General features: G+C 35.5%; 1 protein-coding gene and 1 long non-coding RNA gene across 4 annotated transcripts; both read right to left on the bottom strand.

Moving 5' to 3' along the window:
* Positions 1–1,709: 1,709 nt before the first annotated feature.
* LOC114581304 lies at positions 1,710–2,833 on the bottom strand. Its single transcript, XR_003703190.1, has 2 exons — positions 2,388–2,833; positions 1,710–2,280 (listed from the first exon to the last, which is right to left on the bottom strand). It is a non-coding gene; the product is annotated as an uncharacterized LOC114581304 (long non-coding RNA).
* Positions 2,834–4,688: 1,855 nt separating this feature from the next.
* On the bottom strand, positions 4,689–12,099 carry LOC110110645 (bifunctional adenosine 5'-phosphosulfate phosphorylase/adenylylsulfatase HINT4). 3 transcript variants are annotated; one of them, XM_028701152.1, is made up of 6 exons: positions 11,916–12,099; positions 11,744–11,790; positions 11,502–11,578; positions 11,329–11,391; positions 5,226–5,303; positions 4,689–5,131 (listed from the first exon to the last, which is right to left on the bottom strand). In XM_028701152.1, the coding sequence occupies exons 1-6, from the start codon at positions 11,988–11,990 to the stop codon at positions 5,109–5,111; spliced, it is 363 nt and encodes a 120-aa protein (XP_028556985.1). In that variant the 5' UTR covers positions 11,991–12,099; the 3' UTR covers positions 4,689–5,108. The 3 variants fall into 3 exon arrangements, with proteins under 3 accessions (XP_028556985.1, XP_020697886.1, XP_020697888.1); XM_020842227.2 differs by having other exon boundaries at positions 4,959–5,131; positions 11,329–11,395; XM_020842229.2 differs by having other exon boundaries at positions 4,959–5,122; positions 11,329–11,395.
* Between the last annotated feature and the right edge of the window lie 14,913 nt (positions 12,100–27,012).

Raw genomic sequence — 27,012 nt, 5'->3', positions numbered from 1 at the left:
GATCAATTGTATCTTGCTTTGAGTTTTGCTTTGCTTTGTTTCCACTATCACAATCTATCGTTTCTAGATTGATTTGTCCAAGTTTTTCTTATTTTTCTCGCTGTTTTGAACCAATTATTGTTAGGGTTGCTTGCGAACTCAAGTAAATCCGATAGGATTACTTGCGAAGTCAAGTATTTCCTACCAGTTATCTTCCCAAAGCTGCAACAAAGGAAATTTAAGTATATAATCATCTTGACACCATTGTTAGTGCTGGTGTCTTTAAGATTGCCAATTACCACTGTTATTGCCACCACTACTCTATGCCAAGGGCCTTAAAGCTAAAAAATGTTTTCATTGTTTAGCTGTTAAGTTATTTTGTCCTGACACCTTAGTCTATGAATGTTATGCCATTGTATTTCACTTTGTATTTCTCATACTTGATATCTCCCTATGTATCAGGTCAACACAAGATGGGATGGCAGAGAGCTAAAAAGAAGCAAGTCAATAACTATGCTCAACTGTTTGGTATTGTAATTGTCGACAACAATCCAACGGGTGGAAAAATTTATTAGATTTTTCTCGACAGATTTCAAGGTTATTTCAAACATTTTCTTTTGTTTTCTATATAGGCCGCATTTGTAGAGCACCAACCTTAGACTTGTATCAAAAACTTTTAATGAATTTTTAATTAAAAGAAATTGTGATGGGAATGTGCATTTTTCATTTTGTTTACTTGTATATCATCTGTGAGGTATACAAGCTATGGACAAATCTCCACAATAAATTTGGGTGCCAACTCTTAACCCAATGGGTTACTTGGGCACCAAGTCGAAGGTGTATTCTTGATGTCAAGTGCCTCTTAAATAAGTGGTTGATTCCCGCCATCTCTCAGCAATCCCCAACAAGTCAGTTCCAACATGACATCCATAATGAATTTCTACAGCTTGAATCGGTCAAATTTTTGGGGTCGTGACATTTTTCTACACAAGCAAACACCAAACTTCACCCAAATTAAAATCCCTCCTACCTCCCTACTTGCAGCTTCTTTATATAATTCTTATATACTAGCCTTGATTGCAGTTTGAACTCTAGTTCAAGCTTAAATCAAACTTTATGAGCCAAGTTGAGCTCAAATCAAGTTAGGAATGAAATGAGCTTGGTTTGTATATCCTCATCAATTAGGTTTGCTAATCAAATGTAGTTTTAAGTACTATATTAGTTTTGAGCTAAACGTGGAAGAATTTGATTTACGTGGATAAAATTACCTCAAACTTAGATGCCATGTAGTCCAAAGATTGAGCAATTTAAGCTATATTTTAGGTTAAGATAGATTGCCAAGGCATCAGGGACACACTTTCTGGAAAACAAGTACGCAAGCTTCATAGAACATAATTTAGGTCAGATCTTCATTGCTAAAATTTACCATTTTTTGCCAGAATCCAAGGTAAACATTCACCAGCTCACATTAATTTGAAAAATGCTAGTTAAAATGGAGTACTTTTGTTTACCCCAAAAACCTGGTTGAAAGTGGATTCGGTTGAGGAACTGATAAGGGCGATAAAATGAAGATCTATTAATGTTAGATAAAAGCATACAAGCCGACAAAGATTACTGTAGAGATCAAGGCCAGGAGTAACTTTTGGGAGAAGAATGTTTGCAGAATTTAAAACGACAGATGATGAGCATAGAGTGCGTAAATTACATGATGAATATTGTGGCTAGAAATAGGAACGTGACAAGACCTTATTATTGTTGTTTCATATACAATACAGGCAACTCATTTCTACGTCCAAAACAAATTACTCAGTGCCAACTATGACATCTACTGCCAGAAACAAAAACAAGTAGAAACCAAGGACATAACGGCATTGACAAAGAGCAGAATTACAAAACAAACTAGGTCTGAGCAGAGTTTAAGCTAACAAGTAGACTTCAAGCTTAACAATCTATGATTATGAGCTAGTATTTTATCCAAAACCCAATAATTCAATTAACCAAAGATTGGCCAAACGATCCAAGTATTGGATGCAAGAGGCGGGGAATTATTGACAAGCCTGCAGATAGATCTGTTTTCCTTCTTTCTTCTCTTTGTTGAATTTACTCTCCCAACGATTGCAATTTGCTGTCCAAACATTTAATTCACGGCCCTGAAGAGATTTCTATTAACTGAATCTTTTCAAAGATGAAATCTCGTTGCGTGGGCCGCTCCCTTGTCTGGTGATTTTCAATTTATGAAGAAAACTAAGAGATGGGAAGGAGGGGCGATAGCAGGTGCCCTTTTCTATCAGCTGTTGGAGTCTGAAATATTATATTTTTTAACTTAATTTCAGTAGTTTCCATTGCATCAAAAAACACATTGATAATACAAAAGATAGATTCACATCCCTAGCTACTTGAATCCTTACCTCATCCTCTACCATTGAATAGAGATAACTCGCTTTTGGTCGATGGAGAGAATTCCTTCTTTAGAGCGAATTTGAATTTACTCCTAGTCATCCTTACTAAAAAAATAGCTCCTTATTTCCACTTTCCACGTTATATCATGTGGCCAGATAACTTCAACTTGGTGAAGTTTATCTTCTTAACATGGTTGTACCTTATAAAGAAAAATAGCAAGATGCTTGAATCAGCCATTGAACTTCTCAAAGTCTACAATCTCGTTATATATCAGCACCTTGAGCTTGATGTCAACCTTGAATGGAAGTTGGAGTTCTATGTGAAAACTGATGGACCGGTTCACCCGGTCCATCCGCCCAGACCCGAGCGGGTCTACAACCGGAGAGGGAGGGCGGGCGAACCCGAGGGGAGCAGGGGGGAAGCCACGGTGGGCCCCTTGGGCCCACCTTTTGATCAAACAGCTGAAAGGGGGGGGGAGCGGAATGTTGAGGGGAGATGGAGGGTGGATTGGGAGGGGTAAATTAGGGAGGAGTTAAGAAGTTGGAGTGGTATGAAGGGGGGGATTAGGGTTCAGTTTTTGGGATTATGCTAAGTGAAGTCTCTTTCTAGTTTTCTTCTTGTTTTTCTCTAGGGTTTCTTGTGGGAGACCTTGTCCTTCTCGAAGTGGACAAACTTATCTTGTTTTCTTTTGGATTTCAAATACAAAGGTTCTTGTTCTTCATCTCATTTCTTTTGTGATTGTTTCTCCTTGGTTTTGGTGGAGAGATTCTCCTCTTTTGAGGGGAATTAGGGCAAAACCGAAGTTGTGAAACCCCAGGGCGTATCAAAAACCTTGATAGATGAACTTGCTCACCATACACTCGCCACCTAAAAATATTTTTTCCAACTGGATTGGCGACGTTTGTCTCATAATTTCCCTCATAAGTGAATTAACACGATTTATCATGGTTTGTCATTGTTGCAAAGCCATGAACTAATGAAAATCCCTTAGGATTTCCCTTATGATTTCAATCCATCTAGCATTTGTTGTGACAGTAGATTTTCCGGCTTGATTTGAGATTGGATCAGCCTCTTGGCTCGTATTAAGGTGTTCGGATCAGTGTGGGGTTCGGTTTTCTTCAATTTTTTTTTTTTCCTTCAACAAGCATAATTTATCTTTGATACCAAATATGATTTAAAAACCAATGACTCAAGGAAGCAAAGATTGGTCAAATGATCCTAGAATCTTAGATATAAAAGTTACATGGAATATATGGACAAGCCCATATGAAGTTTCTTCCAGCTCAATTCTTCAGTCTCCTGAAATAACTATCCAAACAGCTGAAATTTGTAGTCATTATTTTGGACAGATTTCTATTACCTGAAAGCTTCCAAAGATGAAATCCTATTGCACAGGACGCACCCTTGTCTGGTGGTTCTAAGTTTATGTCGGAAACTTGAGAGGAATGAGGGAGTAGAGTCGATATTACTGCCATTTCATATTGCAACCGTTAGACAGAGAGCAAGAAAGAGGGAGAGAGTGTGTGTTTGTGAAAACGGTGAGTAGAGAGGAGGAACACCTTAGGTTTTGACAATTTCGGTTTTGCCCTAATTTCCCCCCAAAAAGAGGAATTTCTCCACCAAAACCAAAGAAGAACAATCACAAGAGGGTTGAGATGAAAAGCAAAAACCTTTACATAAGAAAACCAAGAGAAAACAAGATAAGTTTGTCCACTTTGAGAAGGACAAGATCTCCCACAAGAAAACCCTAGAAAAGAGCAAGAAGGAGGCTAAGGAGAAAATAAGAGAGAGAATACACTTTTCATAATGATCCCCACTAAACCCTAATGGCTCCCTTCATACCAACACACAATTTCTCCCTCCCCAAAATGCCCCCACTTAAGTGGATGGGGCCCCTTGGTCCAACCGGACCGCCCGCCCCTCTCCCCTCCGCCTGTAGACCCGCACGGGTCCAGGCCAGACCGGTTTAGGGTGAACCGGTCCATCAGAATCATCTAAAATCTCAAATTTATATGTTGAAGTTCTATATGTTCCATTTCATCAAAGAGTTCTATTTAGAATAAAAAATAGTAAATTCAAACTCCTAACTAAATGGAAGAATCAGGAGATTACCTCCTTAAAAGTCAAAACAGACAAGGAAAATTGCTAATGACAAATACAATGTTTTATGTAGAATGATAATAAATGCAGGCAATAAATCCATGAAAAATATAAAGGAAAAAAATATAATAAGAAAAAGAGAAAAGTATTTTAAAAGACAATATTTGAATACAAAGTAAAACATAAATAGGCATAGCTAAACCTTGTGAGTGCTAAAAAAGTATTAATAATTGAAGTTGTGTCATGAATATCTGACATTTGAAAAGGCAAAAAAAGGAAACTTCGGCTAATTTTGCTTTCTTAGGCATTACAAATGCTTCAAAATGTATATTAAATAAATGATTCAATTTTGTTTTCTTGGAGGGTTGTTGGCTGAGCAAGCCCAATACAACCAATATAATTCCACAAATTTTGCCGACCTTTACTGATCCTTTTTGAACATTAACTAAATGATCAGTATTAATAAGGACACAATTTTATGAAATGAAAAATGTAAGAAGGAAGCATGCCAATTAATAAAGTACATCGTTATATATGAAATTACAAATGTGATGGTTACAACGGTCTAATCCTCTCCAGAAGCTTCTCAGCTTCAAGGAATCCCCCAAGTGGCCCCAAAGACAAGTATTTTAGATGTTTCCATCTGCTAAAACTATTAGCAGTTAAAATAAGAAGAACTTCAAATAAAATGTTTTCTTAAACCAGTTTCGATCATGTGGCAGGAGGATGGACAAAGTGGACAATACCTTGGGATAAAAGGTAATGCAAAACAATGAAGATGGAGATGATTGACACTGTTGAATGGAGGTTGATGAAATCCAAATCTGCAAAATGGCAAAAGAAACATGAATTACAGCAAAGCAGACATGCTAAACCTACAAAAAATATGATCCAATATAGGATAAATAAATGAATTTCTTATGTTGCATTACTTGTGTTGGTAGGGAAGATAATGCATCAGCAAAAATTACTCATTTCAAGGCAAGTCACTATCGATCAACGTTTTAAAAATCAGACCGGACCAGCCGGTCCGACCAGTTTAACCGCGAACCAGTCTGAAGGTCGGTCCGGTTCAGCCTTAAAAACCGGCTGTGAATCGAACCGGCCAGAACCGGTTTGAACCGCCGGTTCAACCGGAAACCGGCGAACCAGTCCCGATTTTCTAAAACCGGCCGGTTCAAACTTTTTTATTTAAATAATTAAATAAATCATTTAATATTAAATAAATGTTTAACTTAATCAATTAATATAAATATTATATTTTAAAACCTTAAATAAGTATTAAAGACTATGATTAAATATTACTTGCAATATTCCCACATGGCTCAACTACTCTATATGAGCTCCTATCACAAGTTAAAACAAAAAGCTATATAAACTATACAAACCAAAACTTCACAAGTGATGTAGGACTAAATCATACAAAACAAAAAGCTCTCTTTGATTTCATGTATACACTACACAAAGCAAAAGTGCAAAACATCTTTTTTTAATGGTTTTTTAATTAATCTTTATAATATGAATAATATTTATTTTTTTAGTTGATAATATTTAATTTTTATTTTTTATCCATTTATTTTTTATATATTTGATGTACCTTGGTGTATGCTTTTTGCTGATGATATTCTTCTTGTTGATAAGACTAGAGAGGGAGTTGAAGGTAAACTTGAATTATGGAGGTCAACCTTAGAGTCTAAAGGTTTTCGCTTGAGTAGATCTAAAACGGAATATATGGAGTGTAATTTTAGCAGTAATAGTCCTAGTGAGGGGATTGTGACTTTGGACGATCAAGTCATTAATAAGAGTACACGTTTTAGGTATCTTGGATCTATTGTTCAGAGTGATGGTGAAATAGATGGGGATATTATCAGCAGAATTCAAGTTGGATGGTTGAAGTGGCGGAATGCATCGGGCTTGTTATGTGATAGAAATGTACCCCTCAAACTTAAGGGAAAATTCTATAAGATGGTAGTGAGGCCTGCAATGCTTTATGGTGCCGAATGTTGGCCATTAAAAGAGAAGCATAATACTAAGTTAAGTGTGGCAGAGATGAGGATGCTTAGATGGATGAGTGGCTTTACCCTTAGAGATAGGATACGAAATGAGCATATACGTGAAAAGGTTGGAGTAGCTCCAGTAGAAGATAAGATTAGAGAGAGTTGCCTTAGATGGTTTGGTCACATAAAAAGGCGGCCTTCCGACGACCCAGTTAAGAGAGTAAAGGTATTAGATTTGACTTGTGTTAAGAAAGGTAGGGGTAGACCTAAAAAGACTTGGTTAGAAAATATTAGGAATGACCTTTCTTTATTAGATTTAAACGAGAATTTGGCTTTTAATAGGACACAATGGAGAAAAAGGATTCATGTAGCCGACCCCACGTAGTGGGATAAAGGCTTGATGTTGTTGTTGTTGTTGTTGTTGTATTTATTACATCATCCAGTTTGACCCCGGTTCGACCGCAAACCTCTTCTTCTTTCGGTTCATTGTCCGGTCCGGTTTTCACAACCTTGCTATCGACAATTAAGTTGTATTATTAGTGTTATGATTGGTCCAAGATTTACCTGTGTACTTTCTTTAGTTAGTTTTCTTTGTAGAGTTTATGTTACTTTGTTTAAAATCTTGTGTAGCCCTTTGAGCTAACATTTAGTGTCTATAAATAAACACAATAAGCTTGTAATAAGGCATTGAACTCAAAAGCGAAATATAGAAATCCATTTCATATTTTCAGATCTCTCTCTCCCCTTCCCTCTCTCCTCTCTCTCAATAAGCTCAAGAGGAAGTGCTTCTTCCTCTCATCCAAGATTCTACAAGTGGTAATCAGAGCCTGTTGGAGGCAACCGAGTGAGGTGGAGGTGATCAGGGATGAAGGCTGGGCGAGCGCGTGTTGGGAGCGACGGGTCGTAGAATGGAGCCTGGTCTCATAGGAGCAAGTCGTGCGGGCTGAGCACAGAACGAGCCATGTGGGGCACAGGTTGAACACGAAGCACTGAATGGGTCGTTGGTCGCACGCTTGGCAACACAGGGAAGAAACGCTGGCAAAGGCATATGCTCAAGTAGGACACACAGTAGAGACACACGAACAGAGAAATGCACTGCCATGTGGGGGTTTCGTGGGGTTAAGGTTCGCATGGGGTCACGGTATGCACAGGGTCAGAGGAACACACGGGAAGAGGCTTACGCAAGCGAGCAGATCACAGGTTGCGAACGATATTGGAGCTAACGGAGCAGACGGGCGAAGCATGGAGATAGGTGTGCGGGCTAGCTGGGCACAGAAGGGTGCTAGTTAGGCACGACAGGAGCAGTGCTCGAGACTGGCTGCATGGGACGCAATGCGGCAGGGGAAGCCGTAGGTGAACTAAGGTGGGTTGCGGTTTTGTTGCTCGGGTGCAGTTCTTACAGTCTGATTCGAACGGCAAATAACGACCGAGGGAATTCTTGCTACAATTCTTGAACATGTCTATGCAAAAGTTCAAAATCGACAAGTTTACCGGAGATAACGACTTTGGATTCTGGAGAATCAAGATGAAAGCTCTCCTTGTTCATCAAGGAACTTCCGAGGCAATTTCCAGAGAAGATCTTGTTGTCGTAACTGATCGAGCATGGGAAAAGAAAACACAGTTGAAGGCACATAGTGCAATCTTGTTATCACTCGGCGATGAAGTCTTAAGGAAAGTAGTTGAAGAAGGTTCTGCCATATAAGTCTGGGAGAAACTGGAGTCCCTATACCTGAAAAGATCATTGGCCAACCGTTTAGTAAGAAATGCTTCCATTGTAAAGATTTGAAGAAACATATTGATGAATTTAATAAACTAATCTTTGATCTTAAGAATGTAGATGTAAGGATTGAGAAAGAAGACCAAGGTATTATCTTCCTAAGTTCTTTGTCGAAGTCATATGAAAATATAGTGGATATATTACTATATGGCAAGCAAGCGTTAACTATGACAGAGGTAAAGTTAGTCTTCGTGTCCAAACAATTGCAGCGTAGGAATGAGGACAAAGATGTAAGCGTTGGCGACATTCTTGTAGCAAGGGGAAGACGTGAGTCCAGTAAGAGATGATTGCATTGTCGTAAGAAAGGACACTTCAAAAGAAATTGCCCAGATCTATTGAAGTGAAAGGGAGTTAGGCCCAATGACGAGGCCAACATAGTTGAGGCAGCATATGAATACATGGATGTTTCGTAAATCTAGGATTAAGGTGGAGTTTGTTATGATTGGTCCAAGATTTACCAATATACTTTCTTTAATTAATTTTCTTTATAAAATTTATGTTACTTTGTTTAGGATCTTTTGTAGCCCTTTGAGCTACTATTTAGTATCTATAAATAGACACAATAAGCTAGTAATAAGGCATTGAAGCCAAAAGCGAAATATTGAAATCCATTTTAGATTTCTAATATCTCCCTCTCCTCTCTCTCAAGAAGCTCAAGAGGAAGTGATTCTTCCTCTCATCCAAGATTCTCCAATTAGCATAAACTCAATTATTGCTTCAAATGCAACTTGGCTCTGATATAAAATTACTTACTATCCAGTACCCACTAACCTCTTAAACTCACATATGCATGTGCACACAAGCATATAGGCACACACATCATCCTTAAAAAAATAAATAATATAACAACAACAACATCAAGCCTTTGCCCACTACGTAAAGTCGGCTAGATGAATCCTTTTTCTCCATTGTGTCATGTTAAAAATCAATTTCTCATTTAAATCTAAAAAAGAAAGATCATTTCTAATATTTTCTAACAAAGTCTTTTTAGGTCTACCTTTTTTAGTATAAGTAAAATTTAATACCTCTACTATCCTAATCGGGTCATCGGAAGGCCGTCATTTTATGTGACCAAACCATTTTAGGTGACTCACTTTAATTTTATCTTCCATTGGATCTACTCCAACCTTTTCACATATATGCTCATTTTGTATCATGTCTCTAAGGGTAAATCCACTCATCCACCTGAACATCCTCATATCTGCAACACTTAACTTAGTATTATGCTTCTCTTTTAATTGCCAACATTCTGCACCACAAAGCATTGCAGGTCTCACCACCATCTTATAGAATTTTCGCTTAAGTTTAAGGGGGGCTTTTCTATCACAAAACAAGCCTGATGCATTCCTCCCCATCTATTTCCCCATCACTCTGAACAATATATCCGAGATATCTAAAACGTGCACTCTTATTAATGACTCGATTGCCCATCACAATCCCTCCACTAGGTCTATTATTACTAAAATTACACTATATATATATTCATTTTTAGATCTACTCAAGCGAAAACCTTTAGAATCTAAGTTTGACCTCCATAATTCAAGTTTAGCTTCAACTCCCTCTCTAGTCTTATCAACAAGAAGAATATCATCAGCAAAAAGCATACACCAAGATACTTCCTCTTAAAAAAATAAATAATGATAACAAATAATAATAATAATAGGTATATATGTATATATTTATAATTTATATAATAAAAATTTTGTCTATTTAATTAAGAAATGAAGTTATGGATGTGGCAATTTCAAACCCGCATTAGTGCAAAAAGGAGTATTCCCACACACACCACCCAATTTTAAATATAAAAAAATATAATCTTAAGGGGCATCAAATTTCATCCTTAAATGTTGCTAGGGGCGTCAATAAACTTCCTCATGTAAATCAAAAGGGGAAAAGTCCTTGCATAGAAATACAAATAAATAAGATATAGGGAAATCATCTATCACCCCTATGTTCATTACAGACACTGAATCTGGTGCCAACCAAAAATTAATACGGGTCGACCAACCCCAAATTAAAAAATAATAAAAAAAAGACATTTAAAACCCTTCTCCCAACCCCCTTCCCCTCCTTTTCTTCCCTCCCGCACAGCCATGTTGAGCCCTCTCCTTCTCCTTTGCCTCTCTGTTTCTTCATTATTGCTCCATCTTGCTTTCCTTTTCTCTCCCAAATCTCAGTAGGGGGAAGGTTAGAAAATTTTGCAGCTCCTCCACATCATATTTAATCAAAATATTGCATACAAATGAACTTGAATTTGCCCATAAACACTTTTGTTGGTATGATGGGGTGAATTTTTTAATCTATTACGTCACACACATCACACCCAAAATGCCTTTATTAATGTGGCGGGATGGATTTCTTCTACTTCCCCACACGGGGAGCACTGTCAAATTTCACACAAACTTTTTAAGAGCAAAAATAGGTCTTCTGAAACATAAATAATAGGATTAAAGAGTAAAAAAAAACACTAAAAGGTGAAAAAATTAGTCAAGAAAAATACCCATAATCGAATAAAAATAGTATAAAAGTAGCTCGGTAACAAATGCGAACAAAACTACATTACCTCCTTTTCGTGCATTATGAACACAAGCAAACAAGAAAATTATGTGTGCATTGAACCTACTTAAAGGTCTGGATTTCTCCACTGCAAGACCTACCTAAGTATGATTGTAATTAAAAGCAATTACCAAAATTTAGCATTATAATTCATGTGCGAGCAAACAAAACTCTTAAAAAGGTAAAAAATAAACCTACATGATGTGCATTGAAGTGTCATGTAAATCTTGAAAATGAAGCCACCAGTGAGCTTCAGTGGCTAGCTCTAGAGCAAACATATCATAGTCATGTTAAAAAATATACAAGAGACACCATATCATAGTCATGCCAAAAAATATACAGAAAACACCAAGAACTTGAACTGGGGACCTCTAGTTTTTTATATCATGCTGAAAAATAACAATTAAGGAATAAATGAAAACTTAAGCATATTGGCTAAGGTTCTAGATCAACTTCAAAATCCAAACTGACCACGAGATAATTTAGTCAAAAAAATGTAGAAAGCATCGTGCTTGATACCTATATAACTTAGATTCGGGGGCATCTTGTCGAAGAAGACTTCGTCCAACATCCAACATATGACTAACTGAAAACATCAAAGATGTTGAAGATTCCATTAATACACAATTCAAGAGAAATTCACTTTCATGACATATAAATCACTTAACATAATAAATCAGGAGCAAAAGTACCTAACTGATAATCTTCGGCCCTCCTGAGGAGATGGTTAACAGTAGGAATGTGGTTTTTAGGTATGACAAGGTAATGCCTACCAAATCACCAATTGAACAGAAAAAAGAAATAAAAATGGTTATGGAAGTAAGAACATAATCAAATCAATCGCCGTATGAATAGAATGAATTAACTAAACGCGGATAGATTGAAAATGGTTTAAAAATAAGAAGACTGACTAACAATCGAATAGATTGATCACCTAAAGGCTGACGGATTGATATCGGGGAATGCACTGACTTGATCATCCTGAATCAAAGCCACAGAAGGTGAGCAGCTCTTACTTTAAAGCAAAGAAGAAAGAAAGATAAAAAATCAAATTAGAAAAGGTAAAAAAAAAATTAAAAAAAAAGGCAAGTGACTCGAGTTCAGACTGTGTAGAGAAGATGAGTGGAAGTCGAAGAGCGAGCGATCTGACAAAATAAGCACAGCTGCGCTGATCCCGCCATGGCCAAAGCCAAAGCTTCAAGTGCCCTAAACCCTTGCAAAATCAGCAAGAAAAAAAAAAAAAAAAGAAACGGTATTTCCCTCTTTAAAGTTTGGCTTTGAGAAATAATCCTATCAATAAATTATAAGAGATTTACTCCAACTCAAATCTTTTAGGCTTTATTGGGATGATTCTTTTATTATTTTTTAAAATAGAATTTTATTTAAAAATTTTAATTTTTTACTAAAATCTGTTTTAAAAACAATAAAAAAAAGCTACAAATCGCTGGCATCTTAAGTTTTTTTTTTTTTTTTTTAAAACAATAAAAAAGACTTTTCAAAGCCTTACTTTAAAGGATTTTAAAATTATGAATGACCTCTGTCAAGTGTTACAAAAAAAAAGTTGCAAACTATTTTCAGTATTTTGAATACAGTCCATTTGGTATTAATAATAAAAAAGTTTCCATATATAATTTCAAATATGTCTAATGTTGGCAAATATGAAAAAACCTATCATATATATTTTTAATGATCTATTAATTAAGATTTTATTTAGGACGGCTTTGTTACTGCTTCCTAAAGTAACTTTTTATACAAAAATTAAAAATTTTGTATTAGATTAGACCAACTAGATAAAGTTTAGAGCAACTAAGGCTTCGTTTGGGACGGCTTTTTATTGCTTTTTAAAATAGAGTTTTAGTAAAAAATAAAAAAATTTGTACTAAAACTCCGTTTTAGAAAGCAATAAAAAAGTAGTCCCAAACGAAGCCTAAGACTTCGTTTGAGACAACTTTTTTACAGCTTTTTAAAACAATTTTTTAGTACACTTTTTTTTTTGTAAAAATTTATTCTTAAAACTACTTTAGAAAGCAATAAGAGAGTCATCTCAAATGAAATCTTAGAGACTCAGGGAGAACATAGGTTGATTAGAGCCTGTGACATTTGTTGAGAAATTATATTAGCTGTGTAATATTGTGAGAAAGAAATATCATAAATTATTTTATATGCCCTTAAAATCATTAAAAAATATGAAATAAAAAATAAAATATATTTGATATGCCTCTCAAAATTGATTTGAACAATCACATACTTGCATGCAATTTTTAAGCAAACAAAATATCCAATTGTACTATTAGAAATCTATTATAATGTTAATAATTTTAAAAATTAATTCATGATAGTATAAATTCTAATTTCAACAAATTTATAATCAAAACAATCAATCATATGTGGTATTTCTGCAATTATCTAAATCATCTCATCCAAATCATAAAAAACTTAAATAAATGAGGTTAAAATTATAATTAAAAAATGTTAACTTATTTAGAGTTCCAAATGATTTTTTTTTTTTTGGCTTACTATACTCAAAACGATTCTCTCATTGAAAACATTATAGATGGTCCAAATACACAAATTTGAATTTATTTTTTTGCATCAAATGACCAAAAAAAAAAAAAAAGTTTGTAATGAGAGCTCGCCTTCTTCCTCCAGCTATCGTTTGCGGCAAAGTATTAACTCCGGTGTCTTGATTCGTCTGGACACCAATCCAAATGCGCCACGTCACCCAAATATACCGAGCCTCAGTGTATTTGGGTGACGTGGCGCGTCTGGATTGGATGTCCGAACATCCGGTGACCAGACGTAATAATTCGTCATCGTTTGCACCATTACTCCCCTAATCAACCAATCGACCAACATGAGTTATGTCAAAAAGCTCTCACTCAAAAAATCACTCCAAATGTGCATCATTCGTTAAGAAATTTTAAAGATTTAGACTTTGCTTGAGATAATTTTCGTACTGTTGTCTAGTATAAAAATCTCTTAAGCTAAAATTTTTTGTACTAAAAAATCATTTTAAAAAACAGTAAGAAAACTGTCACAAACAAAGCTTTAATCTTCTCATAATTTTTTATACATCTATACCTAGCAAAATCGATATAGGCTCCACAATGATGCTTCAATAAAATATGAAAATTTTCATTGCCTAAGGGCATCTCCAACCAAAAATCTCATTTTTCACTACAAAATGTCGTGAAATTGAAAAATGTCGTGGTTCAGCTCCAATCAAACTCCATTTTACCCCCTAAACACTCGTTTTCTTCTTTCACGCGTTTCTTAGGCAAGTTTAGTAGAGACAGAAAAATAGTGATGATGAACAGAGCAACGTCAACATTGACGTCCCACTGTTCACCCGCAGTCAAATAGCGGAAGTTTTGTCATTCGGCTGGAGCTCAGGAGCGACGCCATACGAGTATTTGGAGTTCAGTTGGAGATGCCCTAAAAAAATGTTTTGACCTTCTCTCCACCATTAGAACCTGTAATGTTTACTTCTTTCAAAGTCTTTTATTCTTTCATGTCTTCATTGGAGCAGTTGGCCTCTTGCCACCATGAAAACAAATGATCGTCCAAAATGTCAACTCGGGGTACACCAAGTCGTCGTAACTTGGTACAGTCTTGCCACAATCAAAGGATGTTTTTTTCCTTCACCGTGAAGTTTTTGTAGGGTGGTGTGTAGTAATGATTGTTGCCTTGGATCTGAAATAATTGAGAAGGGAGAAAAAACATAAGCAAAAACTTGATTAACTTTCACAATTACTAGGGCAACTTTACTTGTTCTAAAGTGGAGGTTTTATAAAAGGCCACACCGCAGCGCTTCCAAGAGATTTTGTTTTCGGGTCAAAATATAAAGAGCTTGGCACCATAGCACCCTGAGATCCAAGATAGGATAGAATACAGAGAACACAATACTGTAGCTCTCAGACCTCAGCACTACTGCAATTTCGAAGAACATATTTTCTCTACCCATAAATAGAGAAGATAGTGCTGCAACGCCACAATGCTCATAAGAGATTTTTTCATACACATGCAGATCTTCACACATGACTCTTAGGACTCGATCTATTACAAAAAATACATACAAAAATATTTACAGAGACCATAGTCCCACAATGTAGGACTTCTATAGACCAATGTTGCTTGATGACACAACTTAAAAAAATTATCTTGATCACACGCGAATCTTGAGGCAAAATCAAGTTGAAAAGCTTCATAAATTAAAATTGCGACCATCCGAACTCTGATTTCTGCAAACTTACAGTCGAATTGAGCGTCTCGGAAACACAAACCCAACGGCACCAAAATTGACCCAATCCGAGCCCAACTGAGTCCAAATCAAAGACTCGAAGCACTTTTGGAAGGATCAAACCACAATTTGGGTTATCAAACGGTTTTCACTCATAAAATGCTTATAGTCGAATCGAGGGGCTCAACGAGACGAATCCAACAAGCCCAATATCATCAATTTTTGATATCATTAAGATAGTCAAAAGTCCATTGAACGATGTATGATCGTAGAAATCAAGATCGGCCGTCCATCTGAACCACTCCAAATTTACCATTGATCTTCCACTTATTTCATGCCACTCATGAATGGTATAAATAGAATCACATTTCCTCTTTAAATTGGGGTTGAGCTTCAGCCACCTAGCTTCTCTTCGACCACCATCGGAGTTATGCCGCTCCACCGTCGGACCACCAAGGGACACCGGAGTTCTTTCGAATCACCACCAGACCATCAAAGGACGTCGAAGTGCCACATGAAGCCGGAGTGCCCTCCCCCCCCCTGACGCTGCAGTGCCATTGTCGGACCACTGCCTGACACCAGAGTGCTGCCGAACCACCACCTGACGTTGGAGTGACACTGGACTTTTGCGAAACTTTCAGTTGACATTTGTAATATGTCGTCTTCAAGGATGAGTCGGACCATTATACTTTACTCAAATTCTAATTGAATCATTTTCATCTAGGCTAGACCCCATGGATTTTTCCCTTTCTCGAGTATTCCACGTAAAAAATATTGTGTTTTTTGTGTGTGAGCTAGATATTCGTGCTACGTTAAGACATATATTTATAACCCTATCGTAACGTATATTGTAGTCCGCAAGAAATATCGTAGAATCCCATGATATTCGATTCTTGAAGCCCAATATCACCCTTCACCAAAATGAACGGTTGATGTTCATTGTCACTCATTGACAACATGAGCTGAGCCTAAATAGCGTCGATCACCACCGCAAGAAATATCTCTAATGGTCCGAAGTTGTATATTCTACTCTCATTTTCTCCAATTAGGGTAAAGTGCGTATTTTGTAGCTTCAATCAAACGGTGGATTTGTTTAAACTATATTAGGTTTCATGATTTTTTTTAATAAATTTTTTTTGTTGTTGTTGCTTTAAGGAAACGACATCAAAAATAAATAAAATGAGTTATTTCAAAATCCTCAATCTAATATATATATTGTTGCGTCCTGGAGTATTCGCGGCGGTAGAGAAATATATAGTTTAACGTCTTAGCGTTGTACGAAGATCCAGCACACAATCAGATAAGTGAGAGGATGTAGCATTCATAAGTGACACCAGAGTTTTCACGTGGAAAACCCTTGAAAAAGGGGGAAAAACCACGGGGCCTGGCCCGGTTTGAATGAATCCACTAGTATTTGTAGTCGATTACAAATGAGGCCCTTCCTTAGGAGAAGGCCTTGGGTTGATGTAGCAAATGTACATCATATAGATTGCATTACATGGTAAAAGTTACATATACAGGTTTGTTTGGCCGAATGACCATGTCGCAAGTAGACCTTAGTTTGCAGATACCGATAAGTCGCCGTAGACCTAGTCTGCCGTTTAGACCTATGTCTGCAGGATACCTAGTCTATGCCGTGAGACCGTGTCGCCAGTTAAGACCTATTTCTTGAGACCTAATGGTCCGGAGACTTTGTCTTGTGATGTTTAGGTCGGACACCGTATTAGTCACAGTTCAGTAAGTGACCGTAGCTGTAGGAGATAAGGAGTCATGGTTTAGTCCCATTGTCCACTTATTCGATGTTGTTGTATATCTCGTTATTCATTTTATTTCATTTCTCTTATATCTTTGTTGTTCTTCATCGAGTGGTACGTCTTACTTTAACGCGTGCCTTTTGAACAAATTACCGGTCTTTTTTGCCAGTGATTAATATAGTAGCATGTTATTCTATTCCTTAAGCAGACTTCGGTCGTTCAGTCATCTAGGATTCTGTAATTGTCGGGCCTTTAAGCAGTGACGTGGTCTTTTCAGCATGACGTAGGACTGGAACGTCGTGGCCTTACAGGAGTCTGGTTTCTCAGCAGACGTAGGACGGGAATATCGGCTCTTATAGGCAGTATTCGTGTCTTCGCAGAGACTCCGGGAGATACGTCTGAGCCTTATTTGTGTCCGGCGGAGTTTTTTTGGTGTCCGCTAGGTTTCCGCGTATGTCGACGAGATCCTGCGGTGTCCGTGCGTGTTCCGGCAGGTTCTCGGTGGTCCCGGTGGTCCGCGGCTGTCGAGGATGGAATCCTTCCTTCTACTCTCCTCTGCTTTTCTCTCTCTGCTTTTATTCCCTCTTGTGAAGAATGATGGTCTTATTATAGATTTTCGTGCATCTGGTACGTAAATAGGTGTGAGATCAAGCGAATGGAGTGGTCAAATGACGCCGATATTAATCCTACGATCGTGCACCGTTCGTTGACATTTGGGAGCCTTAATGATGGAATTTTAGTGATCTTGGGCTCGTTGGATTTCTCGCTCCCAGCCTTCGATTCAAGATATAGCTTGTCAAAATTGGAGACCGTTTTGTAACTCAAATTGCGGTTTAAACCTTTCAACACGCTCTGACCTTGATTCGGACTCATTTTGGGCTCGGATTGGGTTGATTCTTTGTGTGTTGGATTCAGTATTCCGAGACGCTCAGTTTGACTGTATAAGCTCGCTGAAATCAGAGTTCGGGTGCTGCTCCATAAATTAATTTTGTAATTCAACTAGCTTTTTGCTCAGATCTGTGCGCCATCAAGCTAATTTGTGATGCCGTATCAATATATATATATTATTTTTTTTTCAATTAAATATTTAAAATTTTAATCTTCCACCTTTAATTTAATCTAAATTACTAATACATCCAATAAAAGAAGTTCTCATCTATTTTGTCACGTGTCAGAAAAAGAAAAAAAAAATCCTCTAACCGCATTATAAAAATAAAATATTGAAGATCGTTATCAAACAAACATTGGATTTCATTTTGTTGAAAGTAAATCACAGCCAAGGGGTCAGTTTCATGGACGATTGATTGCTCTAATTATTAGATATCTAGCTTTTCTTCTACTTATTATTATTATTATTATTAGAAATGACCTATTTTTATTAGATTTTAATAAAAATTTATCTCTTATTATAATACAATAAAAAAAAGATTCATGCATTCAACCCCATCTAATGGAATAAAGGCATGATATTTCATCAAAAATTATCTTGATAAGGCACGAACCTCGATGTAAATATGAATCGAAAATTTTCAAAATTAAATCCAAGACCATCTGAATCTCTATGTAAATATGAATCAGAAACTTTCAAAATTAAATACAAGACCATCTTCTTATCGTTTGTTTTGTTATACCTCATTTGCACGTAATTATATTATTAAAATCATACATTTCGTGTCTATTGAACTTTATTTTTTGATAGATTATGTTTTTTAAAGAAAATTAAACTATTAAATAATTTATAAATTTATCTAAAATATTACAAAACTATAATCCCAAATAAAGTATATATACAAAATCATGAATGAAAGTTAAATATGAAAACAAAGGAGAAAAATAGTTATAATAACAGTCTCTCAAAATTTTAATATTGTTTTTTATAAATTTGTATGGAATTAATTATTATGTCGATGTCAAATATTTATTTTCTTTTAATGATAGGTTGAAATAAAATAAAAATATTTAAAGTATAAAAAGGTCGTGATCATCAATTTAAGTGGTTAAGTTTTCACTCTTCTCATTCCTCGTCCTGAGTACAAAGAATGGGTTTCTCGCTCCCTTGAAGAACGCCGCTTCAAGCGTGGAAGACCAAAGCCTCAAAAATTTCACTTCTGCATTTTCAATGGATTCAGGTACGCTTCTAATTATTTTCTCGATGATTTGACATGTAATTTGGGGCGTAAAATATGCTACCACTAACCACTTCCACTTCTCTGCTTGCCTGCCTCCTGAACCTGTTTACAAAGCACATGGACCTTTTGGCAACTGATTAAATCACCAACGTATTGGCTCTTAACAATCTTGGGCATTTATGTATTTTTACCTTTCTATGCATCAATTGGTATTTATATAACTACTATTCTTGTGAATCAATATGAAATATGAATTAATTGTTTTCCCCTTCGCTCCTTCATTTTCTCCTCCTCCTGTGAAACATGATTTATTTTCCCTTTGCTCCTCTCTCACGACTCGCAATCTCGAGCAGGTTTTTCTTCCGCGTGCACAGGCCCAAATGTAGACCGCCCCCAAACGGCTTGCTTTCCCTCGACCTGAATAGCCTGCTTAGTTTTCCCTTTCGATCCTCTCCCGTCCCCAAACAGAGACCGTTCGTGACAGATATTTATGTCTTCTAAGCTCTAAGAGTCATGTTATTTGCATTCTTAATTTTGATCTTACAAGTCCTCTTGGCTATTATAATGAGACACCAAACAAAACTATTTTAATGTATTATAACATTCTAATTGAGACGGCAAACATAACTATTTTAATTTACCCCCTCCCCCGAATAAAATTTCTGGCTCCGCCACTGTTCAAAAGCGATCATACTTCAAATGTGGTGTACTGCTTTTGTTGCCTAAGGACATTTCCAACCGAACCACACGTCATTCACATGTCGCATGTTTGCAGTTGCCTCGAGTCTCCACCCGAATGTCAAACATAAAATATTTACTCTTTTTTTTTCTCGACTGTAAGCAGTGCGACGCCAAAATAGCATTCGATTTACCATTCAATTGGACGGTCGATCCTACTACAAACCAGAGAACCCTATTCAGTTCAAGATAACCTCAGCCTTATAAAGTCTCTCTTATTTGCATCAATTCAAATAGCTTCTGCTTTTTAAGATGCGCGTATTTTAATTACTCTATACTCGATACATCCATTTTAAAAATACCTAAACAATTAGCTTCTTAAATTGAGTACACATTAAAAAGAAATAAATTAAGGTATTTATTCTATTAAAAATAAAACACTATTAAAATGCATTTATTATTAAATTAAATGAGTTTCACTCTTTGATTGATCGTTGACCTTTCACATCATTGGCAAGTGGGTCCCAAATGCTTCCTATTCTAAAAGTTGGGCACCTAACAAGAAAACGTGCCTTTTTTTATTTCTGCAATTGCAATCTAAGCTAAATTTAATGTACCACTCATTTGACATTTGCAAGAGGAAGTATCTTGGTGTATGCTTTTTACTGATGATATTTTTCTTGTTGATAAGACTAGAGAGGGAGTTGAAAGTAAACTTGAATTATGGATGTCAACTTTAGATTCTAAAGATTTTCGCTTTATTAGATCTAAAACTGAATATATAGAGTATAATTTTAGTAGTAATGGACCTAGTAGGGGAATTGTGACTTTGGGCGATCAAGTCATTAATAAGAGTACACGTTTTAGATATTTTGGATCTGTTGTTCAGAGTGATGATGAAATAGATGTGGATATTATCAGTAGAATTCAAGTTGGATGGTTGAAGTGGAGGAATGCATCGGCCATCGGGCTTGTTGTGTGATAGAAAAGTTCACCTCAAACTTAAGGGGAAATTCTATAAGATAGTGGTGAGAGATGCAATGCTCTATGGTGCATAATGTTGGCAATTAAAAGAGAAGCATAGTACTAAGTTAAGTGTTGCGGATATGAGGATGCTCAGGTGGATGAGTGGCTTTACCCTTAGAGACAGGATACGAAATGAGCATATGCATGAAAAGGTTGGAGTAGCTTCAGTGGAAGATTAGATTAGAGAGAGTCATCTTAGATGGTTTGGTCACATAAAACGACAGCCTTCTGATGACCCGGTTAAGAAAGTAGAGGTATTAGATTTGATTTATGTTAAGAAATGTAGAGGTAGACCTAAAAAGACTTAGTTATAAAATATTAAAAATGATATTTTTATATTAGATTTAAATGAGAATTTAACTTTTAACAAGACACAATAGAAAAAAAAGATTCATGCAGCCGTCCCCAAGTAGTGTGACAAAGGCTTGATATTGTTGTTGTTGTCGTACACATGGATAAAAAAAGTGTATGAAAGGAAAGCTTTAAGTAAACTAATGTGTAAATAATGACCAAATAATATTTTAAAAAATTGTTATAGAAAATAGCTTCATTGCACAACGAATTCTTAAAAACAATAAAAAAATAATGACCAAATTAAAATTAGGGTTGCCATCTAAAAAAGTAAAGCAATTAGAAAGTTTTCCCAAATAAAGCCTAAATTTTTTTTATTTTTGCTTTTAAAGCAAATTTCTCAATCACATTATCAAAAATGTTTTCCAAAAATAGCTTATTGAAAGCAAGGATTTAAAAATGTGATGAAAAAGGCAAAAAGCTATTTAATTACTAACTTTTTTTTACCACGAACACAATTAAAAAGTTATTTCAAATTAGGGGTGTCAAAAGAGGGTTGTTGGTTGAGTTCGGATCGAAGCCGAAATTAACCAATTACTATTTGACCCGATCATAACATGAACCGACCCATTTTTTAAAAACGGGTCAAAAATTGAGACCCGAATCTAACCCAATTCAGATTCAGGTCAACCCCACTCGACCCATTTAACCCGAGTCTGAACTATTTCAAAAATTTCAGCAGATTTCACTACATGTTTCAACTTTCAAACTTTTTTTTCAATAAACAGATAATACAAATTAATTATGTAAAAGTAAATTACATAAATATTGAATACAAATTAAATTATATAAATATAGTTATACAAAATATAAATTACACAGTTACATTATTACATAATACAAAACAAATTACAAAAAATGTAGAATACAAAACAAAATATAGAAATACAAAATACAAAGTAAATTACCAAATACATCTAAATCGAGGATATCATCTATAACAACATCAAGTTTAGGGTCATATACTACTACAACAAATAAAAGAAATGAGTATGAGCTCTACTTCTAAATGTGCTAAAAACATAAATGGAATACGGCAAAGATGAATGATAAAGCGCCCTATTATGCATACAACCAATCATTTGTACAAACTAGTGCCTCAACTATGTCATTCTTAAGTGCACTTCGATATTGATATAGTATTCTACTGCTATTGGTGAAAGCACGTCCAGATGCCACTATAGTTATAGGATTGCTAAAACTTCACGAGCCATAGCAGATACAATAGAAAATCTATATTGGTTGCCTTTCTAGAAATACAATATATCTAAATCAAACTTTTTGACGAGCTTTGGCTCATCTAAATAAATTTCTAATTATGATTTTCTAGGCATCACAACTTCATCTTCAAAAGAATCAAAGTCCTGTGTGCGAAACTAATCAAGAATAATTGTAAAGATGATATATTGGAATGAAGAAATATATATATGCCCATAAATTATACCTGGATAAATTATGACTTAATTATAGTTGAAGATGCACTTCTTGATGTACCACCTTCTACCATTTTAGATGCACGTGATTGTTGCCCTGATGATCCATTCCCTCTTCAACTATAGTTTGCAAATAAAGAGAACTTATCTCTAACATTCCGTAATTCATAGAGATAATCACCTTCATATAGTCTCCTGTAACATCACTCAACAAAAATAAATTTGTACCTTGGATCTAAAATGATAGTTATTGACAATATAATACTAAATTCAGATCAGTATTTTTCAAATTTGACAATCATTCCTACAACCATTCTCTTTATGTAGTCATGGCCACTTAAAATTTCATGCTTCAATGATGCATAAGCTATTGAAATGCATGGAAAGTATAAATTTGTTGTTGGGTACTTCGTGCCATATATGACACATGTTATCTCGTAAAAAGGAACCAAGAAAGTGCAAATAGTTTCAATCTTTCCCACTCAAGACTACTTGGGTAGTTCTTGTAATTTGAATCACCTAACTCTAAATGATGAAAAGCCCGTCGATAGTAGGTAGCACCATCAAGCATGATGAAAGTGGAGCTGCATATCGTTAGAACATCCTGGCGCAAACCACTCTTTCCACTTATACAACTCTATTTAACACAATAAAAAAAAAACTTTGTTTCATCGCTTGAGAGCCTTTCAAATAAAATCTCAAAGAAATTAATGTTGTAAAGTTGATTAAAAATAAACCATTTTTTTATAAAATAAGTACTTCTCTTTTGATTGAGACGCAATATTTGTTCGACTTAAAAGGCTAATAAAAAAGAAAAATATTTATTCCATGAAGGACATATTAATTAGTAATGATTAACTTGAAAATACATACAGATTTAGGCTTCGTTTGGGGCGGCTGTCTTCCTGCTTCTTGAAGCGGCTTTCTAGTACAAAAATTTTAAATTTTGTACTAAAAACCTGCTTTAAGAAGCAGGAAGAAAGCCGTCCCAAACGAAGCCTTAATTTGGCATTCTCTTAGCCTACAAAGTTAGGTATGTCGTTGACAGCAATTATTTAGCACTAATTTGTTTTTAATCATGGATTATGTTCTCTATCATACAAAGCTTCCACACTTTGCTTAGCACAACTTGTTGCTTTCTCTAAGCTTTAATGAAATGTTAAGCCATCAAACTCCTTACTTGCCCACAAGATATAATTATTTGAACTCCTCGCTGCCTGGAGTTTTCTTCAATCTTTGCTTCATTATTTTAATAGAAATTGTTTGCATCGTAGGCTTATTTTGGCTGATATAAAAATGGACAATTTACTCTTTTTTTTCTTTTTTAACTGTACTGTAATAGAATAATTAAAAAATGATAGATCATTATGAGGGGTGGCACAACATTAGGTTTTGTTTAGGATGATTTTTTTATTTTTTTTATTTTTTAGAACATAATTATAATTTTTATTTGACTATTTTTTTTTTTGCTAGAAAGCTGCTTTTTTGCTAGAGAGATTATTTTGTACGGACACCAGACACAGCTTACAGTCACGAGGCGAATTAGGTGCAAGCACGTTATCTAGTACCGAGCCGCAATACAGAACAGTACCGAACTGCGGTACCAAGCAAGGGTGACGTGGTGTATTTTCATTGGATTTCGGACGGTATTCAGCATCTGCACATAATAATTTTTATCTCAAACAGACCTTTAAATGATATGTTTCCTTCTTCAAATTTATATCTTGACAATCACTATCGATAATAAATATTAATGACTTGTATTAAAAGTAAATAATAAATGATTAAACTTTTATTTAAGTCAATTTATAACTTTTTTAAAGTAATAATATCGATATAAATATATCTATATATTAGTTAATTTTTACATGATGAATTACCGAATTGACAGAACCCCTTTTGACTTTTGTGAGGATTAGAATGAGGAAGTTTTTGATTCATTGAGAATAACGCAGAAGGAAGAAAAAATAATCAGTCAATAGTGACAAATTCTTCAGAATTGGGTGGAAAGGAAGGAGAACAGAACTTTTGGGGATTTGTCCCTTCAAATCTAAGGCTTCGTTTGGGACGGTTTTTTTACTGCTTTCTAAAACGGAGTTTTAGTACAAATTTTTTTATTTTTTGTATTAAAACTCCGTTTTAGAAAGCAATAAAAAAACCGTCCCAAATGAAACCTAAATGACTAAATCAGCATTTGATACACCAACAGAAAGAAATAATTAGACCAAAAATAAAATTTTTTATGTATAAAATTCAAAAAGAGAAAAAATAACAAGGTTTTATTCAGTTAAAAATTCACAATGTAGTAAGCGATAAGAATTATTCTTTCTGCACTATTGAATAAGAGGGGGATTAAACGGATGTCTGAATTTTTTTGAGGGAGATTATAGTAATCAAGTGTCCACAAATTGATAGTTAACACCCATAACATGACTTGATTTCATTTATAGAAATTACAAAAATTATAGTGTCCACAAATGAACAATTGAAATCCAACAATATGGTTAAATCTTGTAATAGTCTAAAGACGTGGCATTTTCTGACAGTGATTGACGACATTGATGTTGGTTGTCGGCGACAATAGCTGGTGGTGGGCATCAGCGGTAATAACATGTCTAATTTGGAGATCATTTGATCATCCAATTGATGCTCAGAAGCCTCCAAATATGCTTTATGTCCTTGATTTGAACCCATTTGGGCTCAAATTTGATCTATTTTGGTGTCGTTGGGTTTGTCTTGTCGAGACGTTGAGTTTGCCTTTAAGTTTATTAAGATTGGAGTTCTTATGATAACAAATTTAATTTTGAGATTTTCAATTCAAATACTTCTCAAGATTCGTGCTTGATCAAGATGATTTTGGTGACGCATCAATCAAACAATCTTTTTTATTTCTTTTTTAGTTAATAAAAATTTTGTTATATCAAAATCGAATTACATCTTAATTATATTTAAATTAAACATCTTAAGTAAAATACCTTTACATTTCTTGCAACTCCTTCAAACCAAACAAAATTTTTTATTTATCTCATACAAAAGGCACAAATTTCATGGCGTTGCAAAGCAGCTAAATTAGTTCAGAAACTTCAAAATTACACAAATCGGATGCCCATATTTTCCAGAAAGCCTCAAGCCGGCCAACCACCCGGTTCAAGATGAACCGGCCTGAACCAGCCGAGCCAGTTCGTTCTTTGCGTGAGGCTGAATAAAATCCATAATTATTTTTAATTTAGTAGTTTGATTAGCCTCTTTTGATGTAAAACCGTTTGCTTACTCCAATAAATTATATATTATATGTGATAAACTAATTAAACAGCTTAGTGCGAGATTACATTATCGTAGTTAATTATGATAAAGTCTAAGCCTTCATTAATGCTTCCAAGTGTGCGCTCACGTGAGAAGATGAACAAGCTAAATATGTAGCCTTCGAATTAATCCTCAAGCTTACAACTAAATAATTGACAAAAGCTAAATATTTAATCCTAATTAAATAATTAATGTGCTAATTAATATGGTACTTTAGTCCCATATTTGTTGTTAATTGTTAATTAGACGACTAATTCAGATGCATAATTAAGGGTGTGTAAATATTAGTTTGATTCGTCGGCTGATTATTATTTGACTTTATTTTTAATTAGTTGATGGAAAAAATGATTTATTTAAAATCAAACAACTAAAAAGAATAAAATAAATGAGTTTTTAATTTTAACTTAAGTATCCCATAAGTTATGTAAATCCCTCAACCACCGCACCAACCAAAATTTATTGTATATATGTGATGAATATGAATTATGAATTAACTTTTTTTAAAAAAATATATATGATTAAATTGGAGATAAATTTATGAAATAATAGAAAATATAAATAGTTAATAGGTTAATGAACATATTTGGATGGCCACTACCTAAATGTTAAAACCCTAATTAAAACTATACGACTTCATTTGGGACGACTTTCTTTCTGGCTAGGTGGCACCGGTTGGCAAAGGTAATTGGCTGTGGTGGTGGCTAGCGGTGGATGATGTGGCTGCATGGCGACAATGACTGGTGACGGCCTTAAAGGGGGTCTCGCTCACTTCTCCATCCTTGCTCGTCTAAGAGGAGCCGCAGATCGAAGGGCAATTCCACGGGCGACGGACGAGGCGCTGGCGACGGACGCGGCATTGGCGACAGACGTGAGCAGCGTCGAGGGAAGCTGGCGACGACGTGGAACTAGCGACGAACAGTGGAATGCGGGCATGATCGACAGACTGAGCTCGAACTGCCGCTTGAGAGCTCAACGAGTTTTTTTTTTTCCTCCTTCTAGTCGAGCTCGAGTTCGAGCTCGAGCTTGACCTCAGCATTTGACTGATGAGCTCGGCTTGAACAAGCCCTTACTCGAGCTCGACTCGACTCATTTGCCCCCCAAATAAGGATGATGTTGAGGTTTATGTACATAACAATTGCTTACTTAATGTGGCAGCTAGTCCTTTCATTCCTCCTGGTTCTATTATAGATGCTAATGATGTTGAAATTGCACTTCCTGATGATTCTAACCCCCTTCTTGGGGTTCGTGCTTGTGTATCTCTTATGGATAGGTTTTCACCTTCTAATTAT

The sequence above is a fragment of the Dendrobium catenatum genome, unplaced genomic scaffold (genome assembly GCF_001605985.2).
Source record: "Dendrobium catenatum unplaced genomic scaffold, ASM160598v2 fragScaff_scaffold_1639, whole genome shotgun sequence".
Lineage (NCBI taxonomy): Eukaryota > Viridiplantae > Streptophyta > Magnoliopsida > Asparagales > Orchidaceae > Dendrobium > Dendrobium catenatum.
Note: the sequence above shows the minus strand (reverse complement) of the source record. Positions and strands in the feature narration are given on the sequence as shown.